Source organism: Aythya marila (assembly GCF_965140915.1).
Source record: "Aythya marila genome assembly, chromosome: 1".
Taxonomy (NCBI): domain Eukaryota; kingdom Metazoa; phylum Chordata; class Aves; order Anseriformes; family Anatidae; genus Aythya; species Aythya marila.
Genome location: NC_139042.1, coordinates 14,623,174 through 14,639,907, shown reverse-complemented (window position 1 = coordinate 14,639,907; position 16,734 = coordinate 14,623,174). Strand labels below are relative to the sequence as shown.

The following is a 16,734-nucleotide window of genomic DNA, read 5'->3' as shown; positions in this document are numbered from 1 at the left end:
CAAAGACAGATATCAACTTTGTATCCAAGTTAGGTGAATAAAAACCTCAAGAAGGAAGAGAAGGTTGGGCAAGATATAAGGTGTTAGACTAGATGACTTCAAGTCCCTTCTAACCTATCTGATGCTATGATTAAGAAAAGCTCACAGATCTCGTTGAGTTGAGAAACATTTCTTGGTGTTCATTCATATAAAAGAGAGATTTTATGAAAGACAAGCTGCAAGAATGGTGGTATGAGAAATTTAGCAACAAAAGCTATTATTCTTCCCTTAAATGCAAATTTATTATCATAACGCAGAAAACTCCTCTAAGCTTCATGAATTTTATTTACAAGGGAATGTATCTGTCAACAAGGAGTTGACTGAAGAAGTGTAATTTCTCTGCATATTTTCCAGGTTCACTAGGTTGACCTGACCAGAGGTTCATGTTAGGACTTCAATAATGGCACCAATAGAGAAGACAGACAGTGTTTGATCCTGTAGCGTAAAGCCTCAAAAAATGTTTAGAAAACAATACAGAAAAGTCCTTGTTTCATATGGACACTACATTATTGAAGTGGCAAATGAAAGCACAGAAAACACATCCAAGTGATGTGACATGAATAAGCTAACATAACAGAACTAGAAGTTGACATGGTTGCATATTTTTCTATCAGATTATTCAAAAGACAGCTTGGCTCATTATCAACTGCAGACTGATCAGTCAGGTGAGTGAGTATACATGGGAACCTAGTATGAAGCCTCTTTAAATGTAACTGGAATTCTGATTTTTGCTTAAGCCCTTTCAGTGGTACCCCACCCAACCCCCCATAAAAAGTGATTGATACACGTTTGCAAGTTATCAATAAGGTCCCTTGAGATTTTATAGCTCTTTAGTGAAATTCTGGATTGAAGAACTAAATTCAAGAAATCTGATCTTTTTGAGTTAAGTATGAAATTGATTCCAAAGACTCCCATTTGCTGCATATTTGTAAGTTGGCAATAGGAAGAAGTAGTTACTGTGGAAGAGGGAACAACAATATGATAGGGTTTCAGGCATACCAGGAAGCACAGAATACACTTTTGGCATTTAGTAAGAAAAGCATCCCTTCTGAATGATTTAATTGTAGCAGAAGATAAGGTGTTTCCAACTGGTGTGAAGGAGTGTGTTTCTCTGCTTATTTCCTTCTATACCAGCAATTCTTAAGTCATTTTTTTCTTCTCTTTCATAACAGGATCTAATATTGTTCATTGAGAGCATTGTGTGGTTAACGCTCTGTAAAAAAATAATATAGTTGGATAATGATTGTATCTCAGGTTCAGTTTTACAGTGCCACTTACACCACCAAACAAGGAAGATTTTTTTCAGGGTGTCAGTATGTTTGTTTGTTTGTTTTTAAGTCCGAGTTTCTTATTTTGAAGATGATCTTCTCTGAAGAACTAGTAATGTACAAATTCTGCAGTACAATTCAGAATGCAATAGTATACCACTACTCATTACTTCCAAACACAGGACACTTTCTTCTATTCTGGTTTTCTTGCAGAGTGCATAATACTGTTTTTCTTAGAAATACAAAGTACAATACAAGCCAATAAAAATATTGTCCTAAGAACCAGTAGATTAAGAATAATGTTAGCAATAGCAAGCAAGCAGCTCTCTGAATGTATCCATAAATCCACCCTTTTCAGGGATTCATTCCATATTCAACTTCTTAAGCATTCAAAAGAAGTCCACATTCAGCTGTTTATTGTGCTACAATTTTGACCATTTTCATTTTCTCTGAGCTTGGAAGTCTTTTAGGAATTGTTGTTTCCAATAAAGAAAAATGTATCTGTGCAGCAGCCTGCACGTATCAAAATGGAACAATTATGTATTATAACCCCACAGCAATTTTTTTTTTAGTCTAATCTATTAAATAATTATTACACTGCACACGTTTAAAAGTAATAAATATTTTAAATGAATTGTTATTAACTGATTTACAGATATCCTTCTTTAAGATCATACCTGTTTAAGCAAACTGGCAAGAACATCCATATTAAAAGTATTTAAAAGTCACAAACTACTATCTTCGAAATAATGGGAGGTTTCTTTTAAATATACATCTTGACATCAGGACTGGAACAGCAGTATCTTCAAGAATGCTAAATAGGAAGGTTGTTTCCAATGCAGAAAAACGTGCAATGAATTCCTCATTTGCTTTTAAATATTGATACAAAGTTGTGGGAATGCTGCACTCAAAAACAATTTTAGGGTTGTGATCAGGGAAGTGGTTCAAAAACATGTATGGCAGAGCTTGTTTGTTTTTTTCTTAGAATGCCTTTATGTAGCAAAGTTCCTCTGCTAGCCTATTGTCTTCATGTTTCTAATTATGCTGAAACATCAGTTAAGAGCCTACCTGATGTTTTGGAGAATTTGCTGTGCTGGGATTGATATTCCGCAATGCCTAAGAGTAAAAATAAGATGGATAAAAATTACTTTAGCTGCATGGTTTGCCTATGCAGGCTGTCTTATAAACACCATCTTGTAGTATCAAGCCCCCAAGACAGGCCAGATCAGACAGGATAAAGGAGTTAAGAAACTATGAAAATCATGACACAGTGAAACAAACTTATAGATTTACCAAGGATGAGTATTTGACAGAAAAGCTGGATGACCAGGGAGAACAACATGAAGGGAACTGGCTGTCACCTGGTCCAAAGTTAGTCAGGTTTTCAATGACAACTGAGGTAGGAAGAAAATTAGAAGGCCTACCTAGAAGCATGCTAGCACAGGGTAAAATGTTTGTCGGTGGATTAATAGCAAAGCAAGAACAGCAGAGGCCCAGATGCTTAAGCATAGAAAGTCCTGATGCCATCTTTGCCATGTATTCTTACCTAGAGTACTATAAAAAGTAACAGCTTTAAAGATGACCCATCTGATACCAAGAGATGCTGAAGATTCCTACAAAAACAAGCCTTGACTACAAAAGAGATAACACAAGTCAGATTCCAGGACAGAACACTGCAGGTGATGAAGAAAGAGAAGAGCTGTCTTTGAGGACTTTAAGATATTATCCTCTCCTGATACAAGGCCCATCACCCAAAGTGAAAAGGGAGCAGGGTAAGATTTTAAAAGGTTTTCCTCAAAGAAAAGATTAGTGTTTTCTTCAACAGTGCCAAAAAAAAAAAAAAAAAAAAAAAAAAAAGACACACCAAAGAATATCTTAAGTATCTAGCACAGATGGCGGTCACCTCTTCTAAAACATTCAGATGGAAAAGTGGAAGCAGAAGGCTTAAACAAAGTGAAAAGTCAAGCCCGAATTCAGGATCCAGAGATTCTAACATCCAGCCCTACATTTTGACATTCTTTATAGTAATACTTATACAGTAGAAAAACACTAAAATGAATAGCTTGCAGCCTAACTGTGAAGTTTGAAATTCCTCATCATAAGAAAAACCACAGGTTCAAAACGCAGCATGAGTGATTCAGGTGTTCCATGCTCCCCTCCACTGTAAAACAGATGAGATTTTAGCAACAAGCTGTCTCCTCAATGTATCTTATATAAACCATGAAAGTGCCTCGGAATCCTACAGACATGTTATGAAAGTGAAAGACTTTCCTCCACTTAAAAGGGAGAACTAAAGCAACTGTGGGAACCAGCTTCTTCTTTTTGCATGACTCAGAACTCAGTGAGTATGAAAATATATTCTCAAGAGGAATCTCCAATCAGATCAACAGTCCATGATGTCATCCTAATAGCAGAAACCTGCCTTCAGAAAGTTTTGTTAGAGAGGGAGGAAAGCAAAATCCTTCAGTGTGGTAAGTCAGATGTTTTCCCTACCAAGCTGACACCAGTAACAGAATGACTTCAGATCTTTTTGTATCTCAAAGCTTTTTGTAGTTACTGATGTTTCAGTGAGCCTTGAAGACCAACTTAGCCAAAACAAAACAAAACGTAACACAACATACAAAAGAAATAGTGGAAGTAGGTGTCTAACCTGTGGCCTCACCTGCCGAAGCAGTTCTTGATGCTTCAGTCTCAGCCTTTCCTTCTCCATCTGTAGCTGCTGAAGTCTCATCTGTTGCTGCTGATTGGAGCTACTCCCACCCATCACACCACCTTGAGGACTCTGAGGAGCCAGAGGGGGTGGCTGTTTCACTGGAGCACTTTGGCTGATTCGCTGATTCATGGCTAAGAAACCAAAACAATAAGCATTTAAAAATAAAATTCAAACAGATACAGAATAAGTATTATCCTAAGACAACACGTATTAAAAAAGTACAAGTCCCAACAACACAAAACATGCAACTATACTGATTTTCAGTGTGATATGTATGCTCACATGTATTGTTCCTGTGAAATTAATGCAACCTTCTCATGTTTAAGAGCACGTACTTGTTCTAAAAGCTTCTGAAAACAGAGTTAAACACACAAGTTGGTGAACATTTTCAAAGCGGTGGTGAAATATTTCAATTTTAATGTTCTCTCTTCTTAACAAACTATTCTCAATTCAGAAACAAATAATAAAAAATCGCTTGTTCACATGAAATCTTAGAATTGCTAAGCTTAGGAACACACAGGATGACAAAACAGATCATCACACTTATATCCAGCTACATTTGATTACAGGCTCCCACTCTTCCTGATGTGGTGCAGCTCATCCGACAATCATTCACATCCTTGTCACAAGTTTTGAGTATTATAGGCTCCAGCTAGGTCATCTTGACACACAAAATTAGAGCTGGTACAGAAATGGCAGATGAATTACACAGCCACACATACTACCATTTGCACAGGAAGCATTTTACTAATGCTTTGTTTTCTTCTTTCCCACAAAGGCTATGTGGTACACCTTTCTTGTGCGACTAATACATGAGAGCCAATCTCCCCTTCCCCAGGAAAGCAACAGCTAACAATTTTGTTTTATAAAATAATGCATCTACTTGACAGACCTGCTCCCCCCCAACCTGTTCCCCTCCAGAGACCAGTATGGTTAAAGTCAGAGGCACTGGAGTTCCCATAGGGGAGCAAAAGGCTGGGAAAGGCTAATATGTAATAAGGGCGTGATTTTCAGAGGCTTTCACTTTTGGAATTAGCTCCACTTCTTCCTTGGAACAGCCTGAATCTGTTAGCGTTCACAATATGCTGCACAATGCATTTGTTGAGGCAGTAATGGGAGAGGTAGGATTTTTTTTTTTTCTGGGAATGAGGATTATGGTTTATGGGAACCAAGAGAAAAAGGAGTGAACTTCTATTTAGGATGACAGGCTGCTTTGGTGCAAAGAAAACCATCTGGTGTCTTAGTTTGAATTAATGTTTTCATCATATAAAAAGGATTCCTGGAACACTAACATTTAACTATTTTAAGAAAGGAGCATTATCTCAAAGAATTGGTATCATCTTTTCCTCTGAAAAGCCCTTCAGTCTGCACTGTCTTTTGAGTGTTCAGCTTAAGGTATAGAAGTGTCTTCGTTTTGTTTAAGCTTAAATACGTTTATCTCATAATAACAACAATGGTTGTTGCTTCACAGCTTGTCTTTCCTTTGAGAGGTAACACATGAGGAAATGCTGTATTTGCTATACTGAGAACAGAACAGACAAGAAAAAAATTCAAGACGTTATTCAACTCTCTAGCTTGCCCTTTTCACTATTCCATGTGGTGCTCATGTCCAGCATTGAGTCAATATTTTAATGGAATGGTGTGACAAGTTTTCATGGGTCAAGTGAAAAGAAAATGAAGTGTTGAATAGCTTGAAATAATTTGAAATATTTGTGATTATATGTATGAAACATTAAGACATAACTTCCTGTAAGGTAAGTGAATACATGAAGCAGGAATAGAAACTTGATCAAAGTACAAGTAGAAAATACAGAGTGAACACAAAAGAGCTGGATATTAAACTACAACCTGCAAGTCCCATCTTGACTCAGTGAAAAAGAAAAGAACAGGGAGAAACTGAAAATGCTGTGGATAAAGCTTAAAATAAAGTGGGTGTTGTTGTGAGACATCCAGCATCTGAACTGTGTTCAGCTCTGGGGCCCCCAGCATAAGGTCGTGGAAGTATTAGACCGAGTCCAGAGGAGGCCACAAAGATGATCAAGGGGCTGGAGCACCTCTCCTGTGAAGACAGGCTGAGGGAGTTGGGGTTGTTCAGCCTGGAGAAGAGAATGCTCCAGAGAGACCTTACAGCAGCCTGCCAGTGCCTAAAGGGGGCTACCAGAAAGCTGGGGATGGAGTCTTTGTCAGGGGGTGTAGGGAGAGGACTAGGATTTAAACTACAAAAGAGTACATTTAGATTAGATATAAGGAAGACACTCTTTTCTATGAGGGTGGTGAGGCCTGGAACAGGTTGCTCAGAGAAGCTGTGGATGCCCCATCTCTGGAGGTGTTCAAGGCCAGGATGGTTGCGGCCTTGGCCAGCCTGATCTAGTGGGTGGCATTCTAGGAGGTTTTGAATTAGATGATCTTTAAGGTCCTTTCCAACTCAAACCATTCTGTGATTCTATGATTCATGAAGAAGTGACCTGAAGCCACCTGGCTTTGCAGTGTGGGCTATGATCTCTAGTCCAGCAACAGGACAGCTTGTTCCTCTGCTGCACAGGACACAAAGTTCACATGCCCCAAAACACCACAAACAACTGCTAAACAAAAGTTTCAACAGCACAAACAGCTGTCCTATGAAGGATATGAGCCATGAACTAACACAAGATCCAAGAGCTCCTCTGGGCAATCTCTACTGGAAGACCAACAGCAGTCAGGCTACCTACATTTTCCAAACTAGGGCAAAACTGAAACTAGAGACAGTAATGCAAAAAGACAGCCCATCTAGCAGCTCTAGACAAGCTGGACACGACACTACTAGACCGAGGAACACATCTCCTTTCTTCTTCTTTTTTTTTTTTTTTTTTTTTTTTTTTTTTTACCCAGAATCTGATCACGTCTGGAACCAGGACTGTGTCTTTTGCTTTTTGCATCCTATCCTCTTCCACCTTGAAAAAAAAACAATGAAGGGGACAGTAGGGGACAAACAAAAACTTTCTGAAAGTAGCCAAAAATAGCTTTTTCCTGCTACTAGCTAATTCTATAACTCAGGCAGAAGTCTGTGCTGTGGTTCAGAAGCTCCAGGATTCAAACCCTGCTATTAAACAAGATGGAAGGTCAATTACAGTTGAAAGTAAAGAGGGACAAAGGTTAGAAGATTACGACTACCTACAAAATCACCTGAAAAAAGGTAATCTAAGTTGAAAGCAAACTACCTAGCTTGTAAAAAATAAGTACCTAAAAGTTGAAGAATGTCAATTTTCATTTGGTTAAAAAGGCCACCTTTACGGTCTAGTCTCCAGTTACACAATCCTAGTTTCCAGAGTCCGTGCCTCATGCAATTCACAGCCAAGTCATGTCACAAATAATCTCACATACATACAACAGTTTGTAACCTCAGTCAAACACAAGTGTGGATTAACGACATCCCTTCACCGCGTTTAAAATTTGTTTTTCCTGCATGCAACATACAAGTATTAGTTCCATCAGTCTCTTTTCCACTGATATGCAACTTTGCGAATTGTTTCCCTCTCACGTCAAATTTTTCATGTTTTATATACCTGTATCTTTCTGACAGCTACTTGTATTACTCCTGCTCACCCTGATCAAAGTTTGATCAATTTTTCCTATCTGTTGACTTTGCAATCTAAACTGTTAAGAAATCATGTTTGTCTGACACTTTTCATTTTATTCCATCATCCTAGATCCCTGAAATACCTTGTAATGATATTTTTCTAACTAGAAATGTATTTAAAAAGGAATATCACAAACTATTGATACATCAGTGTATATTATTAATATTCAACAATACATATTTGGGGAAAATTATGTGATTTGGTAACTCTTCAGAAACAGAACTTAAGATACAGTTTCAAATTTTTTGTTCAAGTACTCACTAAAATTATTGTCCAAGTATTTTACTGTTTGAAGAATGCAAGAATAAAAGACTTGAGTAAAAATAAGAAGAAGAGTAAAAAATTGTCAAGATTTTAGAACTGTTCTCTCAACAGATCATAAAGGTATTTTCATGTAGTGGGAATATTTTACCTATGAAATTAAAGTTTGGGATTAAAAAAGACTTAATAAAACTCAACCAGCAAATACATCCAGGTGAAGACTTAGTGGAAGAAAAAAACACTACTAAGATCAGCGATCTTGGCTCATTACACAGTTATGCAATCTTCAAGGTAAACAAAGAAGAATGTAGTTTTCTACTATTTCCAATACATTATTTAATTAAAAAGGGGGAAAACAACTTGTTTCAAGTGACAGGGAAAAACAGAGGCTTTGAAGTTGTTTTGTGCGTGCACTTGTGTGTTTTCTGTTTAAATCTCAATTCTCCAACCATTACTTACTAGGGACATGACTACAGACATTCGCACTCTAGAGAATATGCTTATCAGTGAGATCTCCTATATGCACATTTAATTTTTTCACACCTCACAGGTTTGTCATGATCCAGACACACACAGCTCTTTTTAAATACCTTGAATTCAAAGTCAAAGAACTTCAGTTATCTATAAGAGTTAGGACTTATCAGTTTTCTGATGCATCCTGTTCCTTACCTTCCAAGGGTATGGAAAGCATTTAAATAAGGGGCTCTGCACCCACACAGTGAAGGCTGCAAAGACCTCACAGGCAGAGGAGGAACAAACAAGTCTTTGTTTCTAGAAGAGGGGGATTGGAGAGAGGAGGAGGAGGGGCAGACAAGTTAAAAAACACGGGCAACTTAAGACAGTAAAAAAGATCGTGCAGTCCTATAATATGGCTTAGATTCACAATCTGCAGAATGCAGTCTATCATAATAGCTGCAATATGCTTTTGAGAACCGTTTAGGAATTAGTGGTCTTCAAATGTTATATATTAAGCGTTCTACCACCTAAACTCAACAGCAAAAAGCCTGTTCTGTACTGTAGCAGATAATACTTGACAGTTACTGAAAGGAGTTTAGACCGCTGTCTATAACATTAATGGGGGAAAAAAAAAAAAAAAAAAAAGAAACAATTACCAGGCATTAGTGCTAGAGAGAAAAGGCCAGCATATTGGTAACAACTCAAACATAAAAGGCTAATTCTCTCCCGAGATCCTATGCCAATTTAAATCACGTCCCAGGGCGCTGACAGTTTGCAGCAACACAGTACCTTTCCCCATGCTGGATCACATGCAAACACTGCTGTAGAGCACCCTTGCTGATTACGAGACACAGCTGAATGTCTGAAGGTCTCCCTTTTGTTTTTATCAGTTCACTCTTGAAAACCAAAGCTAATTTCCATCTCCAAATGCAAAGACATTTATTTAAGCAAACAAACTAAAGCACTCAGTATCTGGACAAACTGTAACTTACTGTTCATAACAGTCAGAATCAATATTTTGTTGCAGGAACTGAAAAAAGAGCACTTTTCCCCTTTAGCTGCACTTGGAAGTTAAGACAGTTCTTTGTGGATCTGTTTGGTTATGGCTTGGCTTTTTAACGATGCTAGCTTGTACCACTGCAACAGAGGCAAAAATCCTCTGATCAAACTGAAAAGAGCTGTGAAGAAAGTTACCAGCAGGATCTAAAAGAATGCGTCTCGGAAGTAATTAAAGCTTGTTCCAAGTGCCTTTTTAGAGAGACTTGGTACAACAATTTCTTGGCTTATCAGAATACAAGCCATGTTTCGAACTGCATTCCTATATTACTTAAAGGAAATCCCAGTTGGTGTTTCCTAATGCTGCTGTTATAATGCAACCTAAAAATCCAGAAAATAAAATATTCTGTTTTCAATTTTGATTAATCCAAGAATTCAGAAGCTAAAAGTGAGGGGGAAAAGCTACATCTTTGCTGCAGTAAACATAAAAGGAAATCTTAGCATCATAGGTAAAAAGAAATATTTGCATACTCCAGAGCTAAACTCTTGGTTAAAACAAGAAATATCTGATGAAAACGCTATTACAGAAGCATGGCCAAACTGTGGATTGATTACTCTGCATTTATTATTTCTACTCAAATCAAAATTTTTTTTTTTTTTTTTTTTTTGGTATCAATGTGGTTCCCACTGATTAAAAAAACTATGAATTATAGGTTCTTTGTTTTGTTTTGATAAAGCTGCCATTGCTTTTTTATGAGTCTTCTTGTATCCTAGAATGCAGAGTTGCCACAGCTTGATTGATTGACCATCGTTAAGACCCTACAGCATCTCTGACTCCATGCCTGTCAACTGAAGATCTGTCAAAATATTTCATTAAAGTTGGCCTGCATTTTAGACCAAAGTTTAATCAGCAAAGAGCTATACATGAAGGTATGTTCCCTCACATAACACTTCCTGAGTTAATTAGGCCAAAATGTAAGCTTTTGTATAACTTCTCATAATTCTTTTTTTTTTTTTTTTGGTTTGTTTTTAAATGGACACTTCCTTTAATTCATTTGTCCACTTTTTGAGGTCCACATACCTGGTGTAAAAACATGCACACATCTGCTTTTTTTTTTTTTTTTTTTTTAAATCTCCACTATAAATCCATTAGAAAATATTAAACAGGAGTTATACAACCTGGCAAAAACTGTTATTAAAAAAAAATCAGTGTTCTATCAAGAAGCAGTGTAAAACTACATTCTATATAAGAAACTGAAATCATGTTTCAACACGCCTGAATTCAAGGAGGGAAAGAAGAAAGCTAATGCTTCTTTGAATTTTAGATTATGTATGATAAGATATAGAGTATATAATTATTGTGTGTATATATATTTAGATTACAGATAAACGATGCACCTTTAATTTCTAACATAGCTCGTTCATTAACAGAGAAAAACTGCAGTGCTAGAAGAACATGGTGGATAAAATGGCCTTATTAGGAGTACAGATTTCTTCTACTGTCAAAGTTGTTCTAGCTATGTTCATCCACAACAGTGGAGGTATATACATTAACTATACTGGCATAAAGATACCACTGCCAACAAATCTTTCTCAAACTGTTTTAAATAATTCTGAAAAGAGCAAGTGTAAACTCATGTAAACCTATTGTCCCAAGAAATCTTCCATAAAAGGTTTTATTTTTTCTCCTTTTTATTAGTACACTAAATATTCTACATAAAGTAGTTCACACAGTACTCGTGGGCAGATTCAATGAACTCCATTCAGTAAAGAGGTCTAAATACATACTGCTTGTGAACAAAACAAGATTTCTGATAGATAATGACCAACTAATAAGCATTTACTGTCACATTTTATAAGGGCAGCATCTCGAAAACAATGGGATGCTTACCAGTGAAATTTTGTCTGGCTTGCAGATACACAATGAACTTACTTTGACAGAAGCCACTGGTTCAGTGAATATTGATGTTGCTCAGAATGTACACATTCTGACAGTCATACCAAAATAAGTAAGTCTAGTCCCCATCCTAAATGATCTCCTGAAATTGTTCTTCTGGAAAGACAGAAGCAGGAAAGTGAAAAATCTAGTAACAGACCTCTCAGATGAGTCAAATCCATTTTGTTTTAGTGACAGAGCACGTAAAGACAATATAACTTTAAATTTGCAGATCAAAAACAACTGTTGCTCATGTTCTGCCTTTGCACAAAAATGGAAGGCGGATCTGGAACTTGAAAAATCTGAAAGGCCACTGTGACTAGGCAGAAGGCCTGGGTCACTTTAAGACCAGATAAAAAAAAATAATAAAAGATTCTCCAGACTAGAGGTCTATCTCTGTCCTGTCCACAAATCTGCCTCAGTGAGGCTACTACAAACTAATATGAAGAAACACATATTAAAGTGTTAGACGGGTAAGGGATAAGAAAACAATACTGAATACTGCCTTTTAATCTCCTTCAGTAGTCCTGAGCACACCCTTTATTGTTGTTTTTAAAGATATAAAGTTTCTGGATTATGAAAGAAGGAAACAAAGTCCTGATGTGTGTTCTCCGCACTCCAACTGTCCTCATTACTCCTTTTTCTACTTGTGTAGTTTAAGCAGCTACTGTACACCAAGCCCCTGTGGCATTTTCCATAATAATGTTAAACACTGTCTTGCCATCTCTTCCTCCTCATCCAAAATTCATGCAGACCTTCACAAAATCTTAACATGATCCCTAAGTGGGAGTTGTGGCAACAATTTCAATCCAAGGTCACATCTCTTGCTTCATACCCCATTTGGCAGCTCCAACATATGAAAGAACAGAAGGAAAAAGTCTGGGATATATAACATTAGTCTGATCGTTAATAACAAGCCTCTAAAACTGAAGTTTAGAATAAAATAAGAAAACAAACAGTAATGTGTTTTGTTCCAATTCCTGCAGAAAGGTTTGTCTACCTTCTCTAACAGAGTACTACATTCAAATGTAAGACTTGTATTAACCCAATAAAGATGCAAATTAAATGCCAGTTTCCAATATTTTCCCACTTCAAGTTCACCAAAGGCAAATTATTTCTCCTTGTGTTTCAAAAACCAGCCCTGCCATCTGCAAACTGAACTAACAGTTAAAATTCCTTTAACAGTATTTGATACGAAAGCCAACTCTCGGAAACCTGTAGCAATAAAGTTGAATAATTCCAAACTTCAAGTGGTTCTAGGAAATTTAATTTTATAGAAAAAGCAGATGTTCTTCTGCTTCAGTAGCTCTGGCCACTCAAGAGTGCTTAGCTGACTTGCTTCGCACCGAGACAGTCTTTGACTATCAAGAAAACGTATCAACGCTGTTTGGGAGGCCTACAAAAAACATCAGGATCTGTGAAGAATGAACAATGCACAGTAGCATAAGCTAGTGAAAGACAAAACATCACAAAACACAAGCTTGACCTGACTGTTTCTCTTAAATATGTAACCTTAAAAATAATAACTTGAAGCCCTTTCCTATGGGGCCTGTAGAGGCACCGCTAAAGGCTGGACAGCATGTTTGTACCAGATGCTTCACTAGCACAAAGAATCCTGCTGACACAGGCCTAAGGAAGCCCCTTCCCAACCCCCATCCTTTGATCCCATCTAATCTTCTACGATTTGTCTGTACTTGGCATGAGAAGACCCTTCTTTCATATTTCGTCCTCTCCTAGACTTTAAGCTTTGTCAATTCTCCTAACTCACAACTATTCTAATGCCAAATACGTAACCTTGGGAGGATCAACATCTGAGTGAGCCAACAAGGCTTCTGTGCCGTTTAAGCAGTGTAGCTGAAGACCTCCGACCCACTTCAAAGGTGTTAGATTTGGGTCTCTGATCGAAGCTCTTATCTTCAACTTGGAGCACTCAGATTTGAGACTCAGCCTACTCCACAGCACAGTATTCTGACAGAAACTCTTATCTGATGCACCGTCTTAAAAGGCCTGCTTCGAGAAAGAATCCATATCAACAGCACCCTTTTATTTTCTGTTTAGAGGCACGAACGCAATACCCAAATTCCCTTTACCAAATAAGTCAGTAGGTATGTCTGCCTAAAACAATTTCTTTAACCTGATCCTCCTTCCTCCCTCTTTTCCAGCCACATTAATGGAAGATTCCAAGCAGTACTTTTAAAAAAGTATATGCATACCTACTGCAGAAAAGAAAGATGAATACAAAGCTGCCAAGTGATGAGCAAAACACAGAGAAATAAGGGCTGTCTCCTTGGAAGCTGGGAATTCAAAAGCAGTAAAGGCAAAGACTCTTGAAACCTTCCCTTTCTGAATACTGAAATAGAAGAGTATGTTTGCACATACCATTCAACAGTTTTACTGTTTTCAATGGTTCTTCAGATCACTTAGAGGGGTATTATTGAGGAAGAAATGAACTTCGTCATTTTCAATTAACGTTAGTATTGTAATGATCGAACACTTTACTATTACAAAGAAGAATCCACCTTGGTTCCCTTCAGAAAGTGTTAGTAGACGAAAAAAATAATGAAATCCAAGCCCTTGTATTAAAACACAATGACAGAAAATAAATAAGGTGATCTGGGGGGCTGGGAGTGGGGATTTTCAACCTGCATTAAGCATTAAAAGGTAAACTTCTGAGTCATTCACGGTCTATTTAGGGTCACAGCACTTACTAGTTGAGGATCTCTACATGATAAATAAATGCAAGGCTCGCTAAGTTAGCTCTGTCAAACTGATTTTTTCTTCTTTGCTGGAGTGGTTTCTGAAGGTCACAAGTGAGAAAGCATCAGGAAAAAGATTCAGTATTTTCTTGGCTTGAATGACAAAAACATAAACCACAATACGATGTGTACAACTTCAGATTTCAAGGAAAACTCCTTCAAGCTCAACAGCAGCTAGCAGCTTGTCTCTATTTGCCGTCACTCTAGATCAGAAGAGCCCACATGCTTTTTTTTTTTTTTCCCTTCTTCTTTCCTGCCCCTTTCAGTTACACTTGAGCTCTTTGACTGAAAAGGTCTGGAACAGATTAAAAGTCCGACCACAAAATAAAGAGCCTTGGCATATACTCAAGCCTGTCTGGGATACACATACACAGTGGGCCCAAAAAGGGAAGCTATGCAGCAAGAAACCCTTATGCAGCCTTTTGGACATTTCTAACTTCTTTCAGTTTAACTGCACAGCCTTCACATTCGAGGGAGTTTCAGTATGCACAAGACAAGTAGCTTTTACCCTTACGGTTAGGCTGCAGTATTTACAAAGGAGCAGAACGTAGTTCTGAGAAGTAAGATTCATCTCACTCGTGACCTTTGCCAATTAAAGCCTTCCCCCCCACACACTCCTTTTTAATTCCAGCTGGTATATCCAGCTCATCATCCGAAACTGCACGGTAATGCAAAGAAGAGCAAAATGCATATCTTGCAAGATTACTTAAGTGAATATAATTGACCTGCCCATTTTAAATGCAAAAGGTAACATTGATTTTCAAAATGACTGCTTCCTTTTCAGCCTTATTCACCTGATTATGTAATTGTGAGTTGCGAATTACCCACACACTCCTCTCGCAACACGCAAACAGGTCCACAACTCTGTTAAAGCCAGCATGGACGCTTGCCAAAGCTGACAACCTTCAATATACGCCCCACCTTTGTGCTCAAGTTGCACAGTGGTTCGACCTGTCTACAAACTGGAGAGCAGTTTATAAACAAAGTGTGACAACCTAATGATTTCCATAAGAGCAAACGGATGTTTAATGTGAGCGCTCAAGCCTACAAAACAAAAAAGCTGAAATTTCTAACAGCCGTTTCAGAAAAGCAAAACAGAACAGTGACTGTTGAGTTCTGCAGCTCTGTGTTTATATGGCATTCATGGAGTTAATGCCTCTCCCAAAAGGGGCCCACAGTTGTTGTTAGGTCAACCCCTGTAAAGCTTCAAAGGCTTTGTATCCCCTCAGCCTGACCTACTCAGTGATCTGCACACTGTTTTCATTTAGTTGCACCGAGTCCAAAACTAAAGCTCGAAAACCACAATGATTTTTTTTTTTTTTTTTTTTTTTTTTACCCCTACTGTTCCTTCCATGTCTCTGGAAAAGTTAACTGAAATCCAAAAGAACTGAAAATACTAAGTTGTTGGGAAAACAAATCGCGGGCAAATTAATGCATCTAATAAAGCTCACACATACAGAGATTGTGACTTTAAAGAAAAACCGAAGTTGTAATACCACCTTAAATACATCGGAACAATCCCTTGGACCATCTAGTAAACCATTCTCTTAATGTTATTGCTATTTGTATTCATCAGTGCCAATACTTTATTGAAGTGCTTGCAGCTCTGCTTTTCATATAGATCAAAGAATTGCAAAAAGCTGATACCAGTCCTATTTTGTTACGTATTTAGATCTACACCTTGTGATACCTAATTTAAGTTACTATTTCCATTTTCAATAATAATAGTCTGCTTAATATTTTTTACCTCACACAAAGGAGGTTAAAGTAGAAATGACACATCTAAACATTTATCTCTGTATTGTTTAAAACAAAGTTTCATCATGATCATCACTGTGACAAGCTGGAATTATAAGCTGGTATATGTTTCAAGTGTATTTAAATAGCATAAATTATTATTTGACAATACCCTCCCTTAGGGTAGTGCAAAGGAAAATAAGTATTTATTTGGGAATTAAAAGAATCTTCCGTACTAAAGAATTGCAAGTTTAAGGGAAAACTGAACTTGGCTGAGACTGTCTTTAGATAAATTATTTCTAAAGTTTAGGAACTCTATGGATTATATGGCAAAATCCCAACACCTAACGTTTGGTGACATATTCCTACAGGATGTGTGCTAATCTTTTTATATTTTTAAAATAAGGATTTAAATAAGGTCTATGTTTCAAATTAAAAATCTATTTTAATTATACTATAAAGAGTTTTCAAACTATGCCTGTGTAATTAAAGCTAAGTGAACTGAAGTGAATCAAAAATTCTGAAGCGAGATGAACTTTTACCAAAGCGTGGGTCAAGCCTTGGGTCTAGCCAAGATGTTGTCTTGTTCTTATGGTTTATGTAGTAAATTTCTCCATCCTGGGTCATAGCTTGTTCCCATCCATCGGGGAGTGGGCCTGCAATATAGAAGGAAGGAGTTCATGGCGGGCTCTTGTTTGCTCCAGCTGAAATTGATCTAAAAAAAATTCCAACATTTTACATATATAACAGTACATGAAGCAAAGGAGTTTCAGGCTCACGTCTAACATTTCTGGGATAAGGACAATGAAATGGCGAGTGGGAAATCAAAGCACAGAAAGCACTATCGTATTGATTTAGGATTTGGAGTTTTATTTTATAATTTGTTTGCATCCTTTTGTATGCTTTTGACACTATCTTTTGCTATAGCATTATAGTACAAAACCAGCAATAAGTC

The 16,734-nt window shown here is 37.3% G+C and overlaps 1 protein-coding gene across 4 annotated transcripts in view; it reads right to left on the bottom strand.

Annotated features, from left to right (window-relative positions):
• The window catches only part of YAP1 (Yes1 associated transcriptional regulator), an 89,738-nt gene that overhangs the window by 15,975 nt on the left and 57,029 nt on the right, over positions 1–16,734 (bottom strand). The window contains exons 4-6 of one of the 4 annotated variants that reach the window (XM_082784889.1): positions 16,322–16,435; positions 3,958–4,151; positions 2,376–2,423 (exon numbers count right to left, since the gene is read on the bottom strand). In XM_082784889.1, coding sequence (XP_082641015.1) covers positions 2,376–2,423; positions 3,958–4,151; positions 16,322–16,435 — 356 coding nt within the window. The remainder of the gene's footprint in view (positions 1–2,375; positions 2,424–3,957; positions 4,152–16,321; positions 16,436–16,734) is intronic. The other 3 variants (XM_082784890.1, XM_082784891.1, XM_082784892.1) reach the window with 3 other exon arrangements.